At 42.4% G+C, this 18,282-nt stretch overlaps 1 protein-coding gene across 1 annotated transcript in view; it reads right to left on the reverse strand.

The window, feature by feature from the left end:
• Positions 1–18,282, reverse strand: part of BRIP1 (BRCA1 interacting helicase 1) — a 386,982-nt gene that overhangs the window by 165,051 nt on the left and 203,649 nt on the right. Inside the window, exon 14 of the mRNA XM_040336928.1 lies at positions 12,020–12,181. Coding sequence (XP_040192862.1) covers positions 12,020–12,181 — 162 coding nt within the window. The remainder of the gene's footprint in view (positions 1–12,019; positions 12,182–18,282) is intronic.

Consider the following 18,282-nt stretch of genomic DNA (forward strand, 5'->3'; position numbering starts at 1 on the left):
TATGATTTGAATTATCTCATGCATGTGATTTGACATATAACTGGATGTTGATATGAAAAAAAAACACAATAAAGGAGACAATTTAAAGGCTAGTACAGCTAAAAAAACTGCCTAAACATTTGGGATGCACCATCTAGTATCAACTGGAAAAACAAAAGCTACCTATATGTTCTAATCTGATGCTCCTTTTAAGGGGACCATGAATTGTCTGAAGCAATCACTGCCTCTCTGCTGTGACATCTCTAACTCTCATCGGGACTTTACTGGGACCTGAACCTCAAAGCCTATCACTGTAATAACAGTTTTGATCATTCTTTCCTGAAGAAATGCACTTGGTCCCATCTGGGCTGACCTGAGAGCACCCCAAGCGCATCCGCTCCTCTAACAATATTAATTGCCACTTTGTGAATAATATGGGTTATGTAGATGGGCAAATGCTGCATGCTTAGGTGTTGAACGTCATGTAAACCAGGGTTTGACAAATTTGCTTGGAATCTAGGAGCCAGCTAAAAAAAAAGTTAAGAGCCAGAAAATGCGCCCTGTCCCGACGAGCTCGCGCACAGAAGCGCACACATACGTGAATAGCGCCCGCATATGTAAACGATATTCAAACCACATGTGAGGTATCGCCGCGATCGGTAGAGCAAGAGCAATAATTCTAGCTTTAGACCTCCTCTGTAACTCAAAACATGCAACCTGTAGATTTATTTAAACGACGCCTATGGAGATTTTAAAGGGTAAAAGTTTGTCGGCATTCAACGAGCAGACGCAATTTTGAAGCGTGACATGTTGGGTATGAATTTACTTGGCGTAACATTATGTTTCACTATATAACAAAAAATTGGGATAACTTTACTGTTGTCTTATTTTTTTAATAAAAAAAAGTGTATTTTTTCCCCAAAAAAGTGCGCTTGTAAGACCGCTGCACAAATACGGCGTGACAGAAAGCATTGCAACGATCGCCATTTTATTCTCTAGGGTGTTAGAATAAAAAATATATATGTTTGGGGGTTCTAATTAGAGGGAAGGAGTTGGCAGTGAAAAATTACACACATTAGAATTGCTGCAATGCCAATGCCATGTAATGCCATCGGCCACCACCAGATGGCGCCAGCTCACAGAAGCTTCCGAAGAGCTTGGGACTTCACAAGGCTACAAAGCCGTGGCGGGGAAGGTAGGGGCGCACGTAGACACAGGATCCTGTGCCTCCGTGCGGTCTCAATTTGCGGCGGGCGCCAGGTCACAATTTCTTGTTGCCAATGCGACCTGGCGCCCGGATATTGTCGACCCCTGATGTAAACAGCTGAATACACAGTTGAAATACATATATCAGGATGTCGGTTGTACGTGACAAATTATTTATATTTCTATCCACAAAATCATGTTACACAACTCTGCTAGAAAGAAGCACTGGTTTGGTAACCTGACTTTTCTACATTGAAGTTAGAAAGTCTATGACTGGACAGTGAAGGACAGTGAAGGAGCACTAGCAGGCAGAGGAGTTCATTATTTAGCTCTTTATGCTGAGCCACCGAAGATGCTGGACAGCGAAGATGTCTGGTCTTTTGGAGAATCCAATCTGGTGCCTTCTTTTCTGGTGAACCTTGAACTCCTTGCCCCTCCCATTAACTTCCTATTTAAACCATGCCTTTGCACTTCTTGTTTACCAGATTTATTGTGCTTTTTTCCAGCCAATATCTTGTGCTTGTTTCTACTGCTGTTGTCCATATATTCACCACTACCCGTTATGCACCTTGACGCTTGTTCCTTGACTACACTTCCGCTAAACCTCAACTTGCAACAATTTGTTACCGGCGCCTGGCTTGTTCCTCAACTATGATTTTGCTTGATCCGAACCTGCAACCACTTGTTACCAATCTTTGGCTTGTTTACCAATTATGCTTCTGCTTGATCTCTGTCTGCTGTATCTGCTACTGGACACCAGCTTGCTCACCTCCTGGTGGGGCAATCCTGAGGACTGTGACCTGGTACTAACATGCAGCAAAACCTATTCCCACCTTCAGGAGCTCTGGTGAATACCAGTTATTACTTAGACCTCACACTTTGTGTGAGCCTGTGACATCCATCACAGTGACCTGCTTGATCGGTGGAATCCTCTCTACTGCTAAAAATATTGGTCTCTGAGCCTGATTCCAGACCATGACACATTTGGGGAAATGTACTAAAACTGGAGCACTCATAATCTGGGGCAGCTGTGCATGGTAGTCGATCAGCTTCTAATTTCAGCTTGTTCAAGTAAGCTTTGACAATAAAACCTAGACACTGAATGGTTTCTATGCAGAACTGCACCAGATTTTGCACTCTCCACTTGCAATATTTTATGTCACACTGTATTTGGGCAGCGGTCTTTCAAATGCAATTTTTTTGGGGGAAAAATACACTTCCATGAATAAAAATAAAAAAAACAGTAAAGTTAGCCCAAATTTTTTGTATAATGTGAAAGATGATGTTACGCCGAGTAAATGGACATCCAACATGTCATGGTTTATAATTGCACACACTCGTGGAATAGTGACAAACTACAGTACTTAAAAATCTCCATATGTAAAAAAACGTTAACAGTTACCAGTTTAGGTGGGAGGAGGTCTTGTGCTAGAATTATTGCTCTAGCTCCAACGATTGTGGTGATAACTCGCATGTGTGGTTTGGACACAGTTTTCATTTACGGGCGCATCTGTTTATGCGTGCGAGCATGGAAGGATGGGGTTCTTTTAAAAAAAAAAATATTTACACATATATATATATTTACATCCCTTGTAAAGGCTCCAGTAAACCGGAAGTGACGTCATCACATTGCATCCGGGTTACTAGAGCCGAGACCCGATTCTGGCTTGGTTCAGTTGGTGGACATGCCAGCTGGTCGCTCTGGCCTCCGGTGGGACGGGAGAGCCGCAGAAGCCTGCAGGCATCACCCTGTTACAACCACTTGAAGCAGAAGGCCGCATATATGCATTTACGTTGGTGTGAAGGCGTTAAAGTAGTAGTAGTAGTAGTAAAGTGCATACTACCAGACTTATTTTTAAAACCGAGCCCTCCAGCTCTGCTTTGTCAGTACTTCTGGCGCTCCCATGTTTGCCTGATCTTCTTCCCAGTTTCACATTCTCTGGCCATTCGAATCTCTGGGCTGCGATGACATCACTACCATGCATTTGCGCGGGAGTCATCATTGCGACATGGCACTCTGCATTCAGGACACACCCAGCATTCCCTGAATACAGAGTGTCCCTTGCACCTAGGCCCCTGCACACCTAACATAGACCTAACCTACCAACAACACTACCAAAATACAACGGGTGAAAAGGTCATCTTTTATTGATCATCTTTAGATGCATGTACAATTTACAAAACTGCCCAAAGTTAATACTTATGGTTATTGCTGTTTCTTTCTGTATATTTACATGTAAAACTTTGCGCCCTGCTTTACGATACTGTGCCCTTTTTTCTTTATATACTCCAGTCATACAATGTGATTTTAAACAATACATATCATTAAATGTGTTAAAAAAATATCAATATAAAAAAAGTCAGGGATGACGTGTTTTATAGCCATTTTACTTTATGTTAAGGATGCATAAATAGTTTAATGTCCAGAGTCTGGGCTACACTTCACGCTGATTTTACATTCCTGCTGACATGTTTAGGGAGAAAATCATTTATGACAAGAACAATAGCCCATATACACAAGCCATTACAGGACACATGGCTTTTGAAGCTTTCTCAGCCATCAACCATCTACTCTGACACTGTACACTGATATCAATGCGGTTGCTGCCTCACAAGCCCTGCAACAATGATCTCTTTTTATTGGCCAGAGCATGTGGCTATACTAGCAATTTTGAGGTGCTGGAACTACCACTTTGCAAAAAAATAAAGGTAGACCAGCCAAATGATAAGGCCAATCAGGGAGTTGGGTTAAAGCTGAAAATGTATACAATAAAAAACATATTACATATAAAAAGCAATGCATATGTTCATCTGATCAGTTTACCAGAAAAAAAAACCAGACCGATTGCTTCAGAAAATTAAATTTAAATACTGTAGATAACCGGCATTAATTTGCTCAGTATAGGTGCTTGTACTGGGAAAAGGTATATATACAGCAACTGGTAGTTAGAAATCAGGGGGCACCAGTGCAGACCTTCATTATTAATTTCCCAATATATGTCTTTAACATTATGACTGCTAAACTAATATATCTATGGTAAATTTTTGGTGGATAACATTTTTGTTCTACCTATGTCCATTTCAGTGTGCTGCAGTTTGTATTTTTGCAATGCAGTTAAAGTATCCATTACTCAACCAGACAAAATGATTATACAGTTGACTAGTTTAAAATTATTCTTAAGAATTATATTCTGTTCTTTCTACAATAATTAAAATATGCTCACACCTTAAGCATTTTTTTACATATATATATATATATATATATATATATATATATATATATATATATATATAAGAAGTCTGGTTATGCACATTAAATGGTCTGTAGTGCCATCTGGTGATCATTTCTGGGAAGTACACGTTGGGTAATCACTTGACTTTAAATGTACAAACTCAATATTGTTTTATTTATTTTTTTATTACAGCTACTTATATAGCGCTGTCAATTTACGCAGCGCTTTACATATACATTGCACATTCATATCAATCCCTGCCCTCAAGGAGCTTACAATCCAAGGTCCCTAACTCACATTCATATGCATATTTCGTGTTTTTTATTTTGGTATCTTCATATATTATTAACTACTTGACCACTGGGCACTTAAATCCCCTTCCTAACCAGACCAAATTTAACCTTTCGGTGCTCTTACATTTTGAATGACAATTAGTCATGCAACACTGTACACACTTGAAATTGTTGTCCTTTTTTTTCCACACAAAATAGAGCTTTCTTTTTGTGGTATTTGATCACCACTGGGTTTTTTATTTTTTGCGCTATAAATAAAAAAAGATAAAGATAAAGATAAAATTTAGCAAATTAGTCAGGTCGACTGATCCGTGTACATGAAAGAATGAATGGGGCCATGTATCGTGAGATTTTGAGTGCAAACCTCCTCCCATCAGCAAGGGCATTGAAGATGAAACGTGGCTTGGTCTTTCAGCATGACAATGATCCCAAACACACCGCCCGGGGCAACGAAGCAGTGGGTTCGTAAGAAGCATTTCAATGTCCTGGAGTGGCCTAGCCAGTCTCCAGATCTCGACCCCATAGAAAACCATTGGAGGGAGTTGAAAGTCTGTGTTGCCCAGCGACAGCCCCAAACCATCACTGCTCTAGAGGAGATCTGCATGGAGGAATGGGCCAACATACCAGCAACAGTGTGTGACAACCTTGTGAAGACTTACAGAAAACCTTTGACTTCTGTCATTGCCAACAAAGGATATATAACAAAGTTTCGAGATGGACTTTTGATATTGACCAAATACTTATTTTCCACCATAATTTGCAAATAAATTCTTTCCAAATCAGATAATGTGATTGTCTGGATTTGTTTCCACATTTTGTCTCTCATAGTTGAGGTATACCTATGATGACAATTACAGGCCTCTCTCAGCTAGCTTTTTAAGTCGGAGAACTTGCACAATTGGTGGCTGACTAAATACTGTTTTGCCCCACTGTATCTTTGGTAAAAATAACCCAAATTGGTGTAAATTATTTGGTCATTGTTTAAGTTAGAGTCTACAAATTATGGTGGCAATTATTGAAAATGGATCACAACTGATATACTGACAGCCTCTCTCAGTTCTTGAGACACTAATGCCACGTACACACGATCATTTTTCAGCATGAAAAAAAAAAAACGTTGTTTTTCAGCATGTTTTAAAAACAAAGTTTTTCCAACTTCATCATTAAAACGACGTTGCCCACACACCATAGTTTTTAAAAAATTGTCTAGCAAAGTGTGGTGACGTACAACACGTACGACGGCACTATAAAGGGGAAGTTCTATTCGCCTTTGGGCTGCTTTAGCCGATTCCGTGTTAGTAAAAGACGATTTGCGCTTTTCTGTCTGTTACAGCGTGATGAATGTGCTTACTCCATTATGAACGGTAGTTTTACCAGAACGAGCGCTCCCGTCTCATAACTTGCTTCTGAGCATGCGCAGGTTTTTAACATCGTTTTAGCCCACACACGATCAAAAAACTACATTGTTTAAAACGACGTTAAAAAATGCAACATGTTCGGGGAAAAAAATGACGTTTTTCAAAACCTGAAAAATTATGTGAAGCCCACACACAATCATTTAAAATTACGTTTTTTTCATGCCGAAAAATGATCGTGTGTACGTGGCATAAGACCCCTTTAGACTGAGGCGGTTTTCAGGCGTTTTAGTGCTAGAAATAGCCTCTAAATAATGCCTGAGAACCACCTCCGATTCATTTCAGTGTGACTTTTCACACTGGGGCGGTGCGCTTGTGGGATGTTAGGAAAAGTTCTGCAAGCAGCAGCTGTGGCGCAATTTATACAGCGCTCCCAAAATGCCCTGCTTATTTAAAGGAATGGGCAGCACCTGAAAAGCGATGCAACACCAGTGTTTTTAACCCCTTCGGCTACTAGCGTCAGAAAAACGCTGCTTAAACAGCGCTAAAAGCACCGCTAAAACAAGTAATGCTTTAGCGCTAACGCGACCGCGGCTCAGTGTGGAAGAGGTCTTACAAGCCAGGAAAGTACAAATGCCCCCCAAATTACCCCTTTTTGGAAAGTGGACATTTCAAGGTATTTAGTAACAGGCATGGTGCGCTTTTTGCAGTTTTTCCTACAATTCTTTGCAAAATTAAGATTTTTTTTCTTTTTTTTTTACAAAATTGTCATATGAACAGGTTTTTTTCTCTCACACAGCATATTCATACCACAAGTTACACCCCAAAATAAATTCTGCTCCTGAGTATGGTGATACAACATGTGAATCTTTTACACCATCAGGCGGTCTAGGAGCATAAATTATACATATAATTTTTAGACTACCTCTTACACTTTTGAAGGCCCTGCAACACCAGGATAATGGAAACGCCCCAAAAATTACCACATTTTGAAAAGAAAAACACCCAAATGCATATTCTTCAAGGCATAACAAGTATTTTGAACATGTAATTTTTTCCACAAGTTTTTGGAAAATGTTGAAAGAAAATGCATTTTTTTTTTACACACAAAGTTGTCCATTTATAAGATATTTCTAACACATAGCATGTACATAGCAAAAATTACACCCCAAAATATATTCTGCTACTCCTCCTGAGTATAGCGATACCACATGTGTGAGATTTTTACACAGTCTGGCCACAGAGAGGCCCAACATGCAGGGAGCACTATCAGGCGTTCTAGAAGCATACATTTCAAATCTAATTTGACAACCTATTACACTTTTGTGAGGCACTGATGTGGCACGGATGAGAACTGATGTGGCATGGCTGAGCACTAAAGTGGTATGGATGATCACTGATGTGGCACGCATAATTACAGGATAATTACTGATGTGGCATGGATTAGTCCCCCTGTGTTATAGGAAGAGTCCTTTAGTGACCAAATCCCCATATTTGTTGAAAATGTTCAGGTGTTTTAAATAGCCTTGCAGGAATAAATGTAATTGTTTGCATGTGTGCGCTGTAATATTTTGTTCTGTGGAATGGAAAATCACTTCTGTGGCACGGATGATCACTGATGTGGCATGGATGTGGCACGGGTGAGCACTGATGTGGCACAGATGATCACTGATGTGGCACGGATGTGGCATGGCTGTGGCATTGAAAATCACTGATGTGGCATGGATGTGGCACAGATGATCACTTATGAGGCACGGATGGTCACTTATGAGGCACGGATGGTCACTTATGAGGCACAGATGTGGCATTGGAAATCATTGATGTGGCACTAATGATCACTGATGTGGCACGGATGTGGCAAGGATGAGCACTGATGTGGCACGGATGATCACTGATGTGGCACGGATGAGTCATGAATGGGGACATGAATGGGGATGGATAAGCATGAATGAGTCATGGATGGAGCATGGATGAGCCATGGATGGGGATGGCCAAGAGCCATGGATGGGGATGGCCAAGAGCCATGGATGGGGATGGCCAAGAGCCATGGATGGGGATGGGTGAGCCATAGATGGAGCATGAATGAGCCATGGATGGGGCATGGATGAGTCATGGATGGGGCTTGGACCTTTTTCGGTCATGAGCACGGACCAGCAGCCAAGCGATTTCTTTTGAACTGGCAGATGACGGCCGACATTCGGCTCGTGTGTACTAGGCTTTAGAGACGATGGCATTTAAAAACTGCTAGCTAAAGTTGCCTCATGATATCTATATAATGTAGTGAAGGTACTGCTGTAATAAAGAATTTGTTAAGCAAAATGTGGTATGGTACTTAACTCTCTCAATCAACATTACCTATGTTTAGTCATTAGTAAAAGGAAGGCATATCATACAGTATTTACTTGTTTTATTTTTTTTACATTACTTTCTGGTTGCTGGCCTAGGTCAACATGATACATCCCAGGAGTCTTCAAGAATTTTTTTTATCTAGGAGGTGGGAAGGAGGAGCTATCTCAGCTAAGAACACCCACCTGCCTGCATGCCTAAGGCTAAGGCCAGGCTGATTCCAGGAAGTAAATGCTACAGGAATCAGCCCAGTATAACCCCTCCTACTCCAAGCACTCCACAGTTTTATGGCCAAGCAGTACCAAGAGAATAGAAGTCTCCCTGAGATCTAAAACAAGCTCAATGCCCCCTTTTGGTTTGGAAACTGCATTCAAGTGGATGGAGAAACCCTGGATCCATTCTTTTAAAAGAAACAAGGTCAATACCACCCTGCTAGAGCTGATGGAGATCTGCAGATCTGTGTGGTGACACTGGTAGGTTGGAAGTATTAAATCAGGGAGGGGACTGGGAGGAAAATTCTAGCTGCCAACCCCTGGAAAAGCCCTCGAAAACCCAAGCACCGGAGATACTGGTTGTCCAAATGTCCACAAAGGCTAACAGACTTCCCTCCATGCTAAATAAATGTCTGAGGTTTTGGAGGACATTAAAAACAAGGATTTGTGTTCAGACTGGGAGCCTGATATTTAATATAAACAAAGTGCAGCACAATCTGTGTGCAAACTACATATATACATACACCACAAACAGTGTATCAATTTACAATCTACATGTGCTAATATTTCACAACCACAAGGGTTTAACTAAATCAAAAACAATAAGTCCATTTACAATTGGTGACGTGGCATGTTCTAATTTAAGGACTACTACATAGCTTCAATTCTGACCCGAATAAAAGCATGGTTTCCAGTCTCCCAGCATACCCTATGGGCAGAATTGGAAAACCATCAAATTCCTGGAAACAATTTGTAAAACTATTTAATAACTAGCCTCTTTAATCCTTCTAAATCTGCACCTGTCTCACCTACCATAATGGCTACTCTTTTGGTGTGACATAATCTGATCAGTATGTCCCCTGATGATACACAACCAACCTCACTTCCTTTCCCTATTGCATGCTTAGCTTTGATTATTTCTGACCTCAAGCTTTACCAATGAGAATCTAAAGGCATTGGGACAATAGAATATTTAGTAATAGACCAAGCTTAAAAACCATCAGGTCCTTACAAGTATCATATGGTATTCCCACTCTGGATCACTACAAGTACTTGCAGATCGCAAACACTTCCTTAGAAACAACCCATCCCCTATCGTTACTCTACTGTGGTGCATAGCCCTATTCTATACAACATCTGTGATGATTATAAAAAGGTACCGTATATCTCCATTTTACAATATTCTTAATAACAAGATCATATTTACCAAATCCTCCTCCATCAGAGCATGGGAACACGATTTGGGGGAGGTATACCCCTTTAAATCTTGCCAAAAGGCGCCAAGTATCACATATGTGGCAACCAATAGCGTAAACTCTTGGGTATTAACCCAAAACATTTTAATACAATGGTATATATTTTCACCTCATACCCCACCCACATGCTGGAGGAATTCTAGAGCCTTGGGCACTCTATTTCATAAAATATGGTCATGCCACTCTCTATCAGTCTTTTGGCCAGCAATCTTTCACTTATTAACAAAAGTGGTAAAGATAGCATATATCCCATCAACCAGGAATGACTTTATTGTCTTAAGGTATTGATTTGGTTCCTCCCTCCTTCAGAGGGGTGGTGGCCCACATACTACTTGTAGCGATCTTGCATTGGTCAGACGGTGAAAGGACCCCAAGATCCCAAATATATGAGAAATAATCCAGACGACCCAAACACATGGCACCTATGAAATACTTTTTGCCTTGTCTATGGGTAAATATAATGCAGCCATTAATTCTTGGAAATCTTGGACAGAATGGTATGACTTTTTGATGGTGTTTTGGTGTTATAAATATGCCTAAGTGTTATGCACTATTACTTTCTGTGTTCTAAATATTTTGTTACCTCTTTAGTCATTTTGATTAGATTGTTCATTACTGGTCTCTTTAAGCAGAGTGTATGTTTCTTTGTATTTCCTATAAACTATGAAACCTCAATAAAGAAGGATTGAAACTAAAATTGGCGACATGTGTGCTTATTTATGTTCATTAACATTTCAAAATTAAAGGGGTTGTAAAAAAAATTCCCTAAATAGCTTCCTTACCTTAGTGCATCCTCATTCACTTACCTCATCCTTCGATTTTGCTTTTAAATGTCCTTATTTCTTCTGAGAAATCCTCACTTCCTGTTCTTCTGTCTGTAACTACACACAGCAATGAGAGGCTTTCTCCCTGGTGTAGAGAAAGCCCCTTGAGGGGGGAGGGGGCAAGCAGGCAAGTCAGGACACTCTCTACTTTGCAGATAGAGAAAGGAGCTGTGTGTTAGTGGGCGTCCTGACACTCCTGCTCTCCCCCCTCAAGAGGCTTTCTCCACACCAGGGAGAAAGCCTCTCATTACTGTGTGGAGTTACAGACAGAAGAACAGGAAGTGAGGATTTCTTAGAAGAAATAAGGACATTTAAAAGCGAAATCGAGGATGAGGTAAGTGACGGAGGACTGCACTAAGGTAAAGGAAGCTATTTAGGGGGGGGGGGGAATACCTTTACAGCCCCTTTAAGTGTAAACAATCAATTTCCTGTGTCATGCGTGAATATTTAACATTTTCCACCACAACGTGCCCCGTCACCAGCCTCTTTATTGCTTTTCTGGGGACTAGCACTAGCGACGTCAGGCTTCAGTTGAAAAGGAAGCAGCTTAAACCAGCACCAAAAAGCCCCAAGAAAATACTAAAATAATAAAAAAAAAGCCATTGGCTGCAAGCGCTGATCGGATGCTAGTTTTCCAGCATACAAAGCCATCCACAACTCTACTCCAAGCAACATTACTGACCTTTTCTCAAAATATCACCCAAACTGCCCTTTTCGCTCTTCTAAAGACCTGCTCTGCAGCTACCTCTTCACTTATTTTGGCACTTAATTTCCAATATATCTAGCCATTTCCTAGACTTTCCTTTGGGCAATCCCTGAAAACGAATTTCTTCAGAGAAGTATATTCTACCTCCCCCTAAAAACTATACATTTACTTACTCTATTAGCCCATACCTTACAGTTAACGTTTTCAATACTTGCCCCTTACTTTTATATTGTAATCTCTTATAAGGGCACTCCTAATCCTCCTGAATCAAACTGTATTGTAACTGTACTGTCTTTTATTTGTGCTGTCTTAACACAATCCATATTAACATAGGACATTATGGATGTGCGTTAAACTGCAATGGCTACATGTAAATGGGACCTTGAACACCCTACGTAAAAGTAAACTGACTACTATTATTCAGAAAAATCTACTATACCACACATTGATTGAATTTCATTTTGTTAGCTGTACCAGATTTTCCCAGGCTTGATGGCTATTAACACTGTACTAGAATGTTTGAAAAGGACATACATTTATATCAGAAAACAAGTGTTGTAATAAATTATTATTAATTAATGTATTACACAAGTAAAATAGAGAGTTTACCTTATAAGATGGTAAAAAGCAAAGTACTCCATTGCTGACAGTCTGGCACACTGACAATAAAAGGGCACCAACTTCATCTTGAAAGTCAAAAGTCTCTGTGTGTTGAAATGTTGCACAAAGTTTTCGACCTTTTGGACCTGCACCAACAGTGCCAACCCATACCTGTACACCAAATACACAGCAAGAAATCATTAAAGCCAAACTCAATATTGTAGAGGTTTTGTAAATTCTAACAGTAGAAAACAGAAGCTTACTAGCTTGCAATACGATCATTGAGTACCTAATATCTTTACAAACAATGCTGAGCTGTCACTTGCTGACTTGACACTGGCATAGAAAACTGCAGACCTATGACTTCTCCCATACTGTACTACAATTAATATGGGGGATGCAGTGGCAATAAAAGTAAATAACATCCTGAAGGCAATGGTAAACAAAATATTTATGTATGTGCTACTTGCATTAATTTGGTTCCTAACCCTATGCATTAGCCTTAAGCCTCGTACATACTACCATTTTTTTTTACGTTCAACCCAGTGGGTTGACTGACCACTCAGGTCGGAGGTGCTTTATTTCCAACCCCAGGCTGGCTTCTGTTGGACCGGCTGCTGGACACACGGCCCAAACATCGGGCAGTTTATATTAAACCGGCTAATGCCGCACAACATTCGGCCCGCGTATACTAAATTCTCATGGAGGGGTAACCAAGTCATGCTAATATGTTCTTTAAAATGGGACCTGACAAAAATATCCTGCTGAAGGAGTATGTGTCAGGAACCATAAACCAGGAGGAGATAGAAAATGCAGTTAAAAATCACACCTTTAATGAAATAGCAAAAAGAACAGTACAGGAACGCAGTAAAAAAAAAAAAAAAACAGAAGCCAGGGTTTGGATGCCAACACGGATAATCAGACGAGCCAAAAATCTGCATAGTAAGGAGCCAAAGCAGGAATAGGTATTGGAAGAGAAGGCCAGGCCAGGTCATACACAGACAGGAACACACTGGATATCGTAGACCACGCAAGGGCGAGGAGAGAATGAGCTAAGCTGCTTAAATAGATAAAAAAAAGAGGTTGGCTCTAGGCTGGACAATTGAGGCAGCTTAATAGTAACCAGGTGAGTCACTGTGGAAACAAGAGTGGCTGGTAAATTAACTGACAGCTGAGCTGAAAGAAAAGAGCTGCCCCTAAGTAGCAGAAGCCAGCCCTGACAGTACCCCCTCCTCAATGACCCCGCCATTTCAGAGGGATCCCAGGCTTGAGCGGAAAACATTTATGGAAAGTACAGCGGCAGGCAGGGGCAAGTACTTCAGAGACCCATGTACATTCCTCAGGACCGTGACCCCTCCAGGAAACTAGAGAGATTGTATGCATCCACGAAACCCACAGGAGTCAATGATAGATTGTATCTCATATTCCTCATGGTTACCAACCTGAACCGGACGAGGGCGTGGTACCAAGGTGGTATAGCGCTTGCACACCAAAGGTTTTCACAGGGAAACATGGAATGCTTTGGAAATACGCATGTTGCAACGATGATCTAATGCGTAGGCCACTGGGTTAACCTAACGAAGTATGCGGAAAGGCCCAATATACGGAGGTGCCAGCTTTAGTGAGGGTACATGGAGTCAGAGGTTATGGGAAGACAACCATACCCTTTCCCCAACTTGGTAGGAGGGTGTAGGTAGGTGTTGGCTGTCGGCATGGAGTCTGTACCTCTCTCTGGAGCGTTGCAAGTATTCTTTGACCTACTCGCCTTGGGACGATTTAGTTCGCAGCACTATACAAGTTACTCACTCACTCATAAGTGGAACGGAGTTCCCAAAGATGTTCCTCCAATGCAGTAATTCCGTATGGAACAAATGTGTCAGGCAACATGGATAGCTGGAACCCAATAGTTCGCCATAAACGGAGATAATTGATGGCGCTATTGTGAGCAAACTCCACCCAAGGTAACAGGTCTGACCAGTAGTTATCCCGATGACTAAGCTCGGGGGGTGGAGTGAAACACGTTGGGGCATCGCCTGGTCGGAGTCCAGGCTGAGATTGCCACTCCATTCACTTCTCTAGGACGCCTTAGATGCAGGACTTCCAGGGGCTACCCCTTTTTCTCCCAACCAGTTGTTATGGCGGTCATAAAAATAGCTTGGATGGCCTGTTGCGGTCCTTTTGGAGTGTGGGTGATATGCCAAGGAGAAGGCTCCGAATTCCCAACTGTGCACAAAAGGGCCGCCAAAACCTGGACACAAAATGGCTACCTCTGTCCGAGGTATACATTTTAGGTAACCCCTTTTAGGGCTCTTTCACACGGGGCGGATCAGTGATGATTTGCCCTGTGAACCTCCAGTTTCTCAGCGGGGATTGCTCTGCTGATCCCCGCTGAGCCGGCAGATGACAGGGCGGTCCCTGCACACTGTGCAGGGACCGCCATGTCTTTTCTCCGCTCTCCTCTATGGGGGGGATCGGATGAACACAGACTGTCTGTCTGTATTCACCCGATCTGATCCATAGACTGATGGAAAAATAGGGTTTTCCTCCGTCTGCAGAATTGGAGGATTGCGGAAACCGGGTAAGATCGGGTGTCAGCGGATGTTCATCCGCTGACACCCCCAATCTCATAGGGACCAATGTATGTCCCTTTTTCATCCGTACACGGATGGATGAAAAAGTGGACATACGACCCGCCCGTGTGAAAGAGCCCTTACCTGAAAGACCTCCCAAGTGAAAATTGATGCCAGTTCTTTGGAAGTTGTACATTTTTTTTGAAGAATACAGTGAATCCGCAACATACTCCTCCAAAGCCTTACCCTCAGACACAGAGGGTAAGCCTGGCCAAGAGGAGAAATGGCACCAGATTGAAGGTCAATCATGCAATAAGTCCGTTGTGGCGGCAAAATATGGGCACAACCTTTGTCAAAGACATCACTGGATTCACGGTACTCTTCTGGCAACAAAAAGACTGAAGACGTGTACATTGCCTTTATCACTTTCTGAAAACACGTATTAGTGCATTGTGGCGACCATTACAGAACCTCGGCACTATGCCAATCAAAAGAGGGATTATGCCTCTGTAAGCAAGAATAACCGGGTAATGAGGTGAGGAAATTATTTGGAATTGGATTATCTCATGGTGAAGAGCCCCTACAGCCATGGTAAATGGAGTGGTTTTTATGGGTTACATGGGCAGGCTGTAGAGGTCTCCCATCAATAGCATCAATGGCAAGTAGGGTGGCACGAGGCTGCAGCGGTATCGAGTGCTTAGACAAGAAGGCACTATCTATGAAGAGGCCTGCAGCCCCAGAATAGATTAGTGCAGGGGTCGTCAACCTCCGGGCTGCGGACCAGTACCAATCACGAGCCCTGTCACGGACCGCATTATAGTTAGAAGCCTGTGTGTATTCTGTCATTTCTCCAGGGTGGCCGTGGATGTCAGAAAAAATGCAGCATGCTCTACTTTTTTTCTGCACCGGAAACTGACCAGAAACTGACTGAACTGGTGTGAACAAGAGCCATTGGAATACATGGATTTTTAGTGCAGAAAAAGCGCACAGAACTGCATCTAGTGTGAACTTTTACCAAGTACAGAAAAAAAGCACACGGAACTGCATCTGGTGTAAACTAGCACGTAATGAAAAAAGCAAAAAATGACAGTACAGGAACGTAGTAAATTTTTTTTAAATAAACTGAAGCCAGGGTTTGGATGCCAGAGCAGGTAATCAGATAAGCCAGGGTCAGGAAGCCAGAAATCAGCGTAGTAAGGAGCCAAAGCAGGAACATGTATTGGAAAAGAAGTCAGCCAGGCCAGGTCACACACAGGCACACACTGGATATCGTTGATCATGTAAGGGCAAGGAGAGAATGAGCTAAGCTGCCTAACTAGCCAAAAGGGGCTGGTTGTAGACTGGACTAATTAGGCAGGTTAATAGTAACCAGGTGAGCCACTGTGGAAACAATGAGTGGCTAGTGAGTAGCAATGAGCCCTAAAGTAAAGATATGCTCGTAAGTAGAAGAAGCCATTCCTACCTGTATGTGAATAAGAACGACTTCAGAATGAGACACAAGTACCACCACAAATCAACTGAAAGGGAGAAGTGCGAGCACATGGTTCAAAGAATTAGGTTCAGGGGTCTACATGAGAACCTAGCTACTGCACTAATTAGGACAGAATAGTATGGCCAGGGGCAACAGCTGTAAAAATAGGATTACCGACATCAGCAAAAAGTTGACTTTTGAGCTCGCCAGCCAAATTTGCTATAGTCTGGGCAACTGACAAAGTGGTAATAGACAGATGCAGGGCAGGATTTGCTAGAGAAAAGGATGACTTCAAAAGCTTTCAAACATCTTTCAACAGAGTCCTTAACCCCTTCCCGACCAGCCGCCGCAGTTGTACTGTGGCAGGTAGGCTCCCCCGGGCCTTTTGACCACTAGCCAAAAAAGCCATAAATCTATCTCCTATTTTGTAGACGCTATAACTTTGCACAAACCAACCAATATACGCTTATTACTATTTTTTTACCAAAAATATGTAGAATACATATCGGCCTAAACTGAGGAATTTTTATTTATTTTTTTTATTTTTTTAATTGGGGTATTTATTAAAGCAAAAAGTAAATGACATTGTGTTTTATTCAAAATTGTCGCTCTTCTTTTGTTTATAGTGCAAAAAATAAAAACTGCAGAGGTGATCAAATACCACCAAAATAAAGCTCCATTTGTGAGGAAAACAAAGACGTAAATTTTGTTTGGGTACAGCATTGCATGACCATGCAATTGTCAGTTAAAGCGACTCAATGCCATATAGCAAAAAATGGCCTGGTCATTGAGCAGCCCAATCTTCCAGGGCTGAAGTGGTTAAACAGGTGTCCAGCAGACAGTTGATTATAAAAGGGCATTACTTAAAGAAAATCCAGGGCTGAAGTGGTTAAAGGTGAAAACGCCCTCAATAGAAACACAACATGGATTGCCGGCGTATAAGACGACCCCCTAATTTTCCAGCTAAAAGGTTGGTTTTGGGATATACTCGCCGTATAAGACGACCCCCTTCCGACTAGTCTGTCTAGAAGCCGAGGGGTAGCTGGAACAACCGCTGACAGGAACAGGCTTTATTCACCTTTTTTCAAATCTCACTGTGCCCATTCCATGCCTCACCTCACTGTGCTATTACATGCCTCACCTCACTGTGCCATTACATGCCTCACCTCACTGTGCCATTACATGCCTCACCGTGCCATTGAATGCCTCACCTCACTGTGCCATTAAATGCCTCACCTCACTGTGCCATTAAATGCCTCACCTCACTGTGCCATTAAATGCCTCACCTCACTGTGCCATTAAATGCCTCACCTCACTGTGCCATTAAATGCCTCACCTCACTGTGCCATTAAATGCCTCACCTCACTGTGCCATTGAATGCCTCACCTCACTGTGCCATTACATGCTTCACTGTGCCCATTGCATGGCTAACCTTGACGATCTCCCTACCTTATCTCTGTATGCAGAGTCAGACTGCGGGCGTCCATTGTTCAAAAGCCTGTTCCGTGATAGGCGGAACACACAGTATCCAAGCAGAGCCTGTGTTCAGTGTTCCACCTATCACGGACGTCCTCTCGTCCTATCACGGAACAGCACGAGGAGGAGGCACGGCTTTTGAACAATGGAAGCCCGCAGTCTGGCATTTCTGCATCCGGTGTATAAGACGACCCCCGATTTTTGAGGCAAATTTTTAAGCACATGTAGCTCTCCCTTACTTTCAGTATGGGCACTACGCTAAAGTTAGCTAGGAATGGGAGAGTTATTTTGCTCCCATTCACAATTTGCTAAATGATAGGCTGCTGTCATTCCAGAACTGTCCTGTAGGTCAGTCTGCTCTCCAGGGGTGTTGTTTTCACCCCAGGGCGACATGTGGCACTAGAGGGGTTCTGGCAGAGCCACTTTTCCCCAGCAGCCAATCGGAGGAGTTTTCTCTCACGGGTCATGCTGGGGAGGGGTATATCTGTGGCAGACGCCATCTTTATTGGTTCTTCCCGCAGGTTCCAGGAACCCGGAGGCAGGTTATCCAACAGAGCTTAAACGAACCATCAGGAATCTGGTGACCGCGACATTGGCAGGTACATTTCAACTGTCACCCGGTGACCCTGACTTGATCTACTGGGAGGATCAGCTCAATTCATTCAGCTCATTCAAGTATTAGGCCTGTGGCAGAGGCCCTAGAGCCAGGCCTGTGGCAGAGGCCTGTTCCTCCCAGCAACATAAAGTGACACTTC

The sequence above is a fragment of the Rana temporaria genome, chromosome 2, assembly GCF_905171775.1.
Source record: "Rana temporaria chromosome 2, aRanTem1.1, whole genome shotgun sequence".
Taxonomy (NCBI): domain Eukaryota; kingdom Metazoa; phylum Chordata; class Amphibia; order Anura; family Ranidae; genus Rana; species Rana temporaria.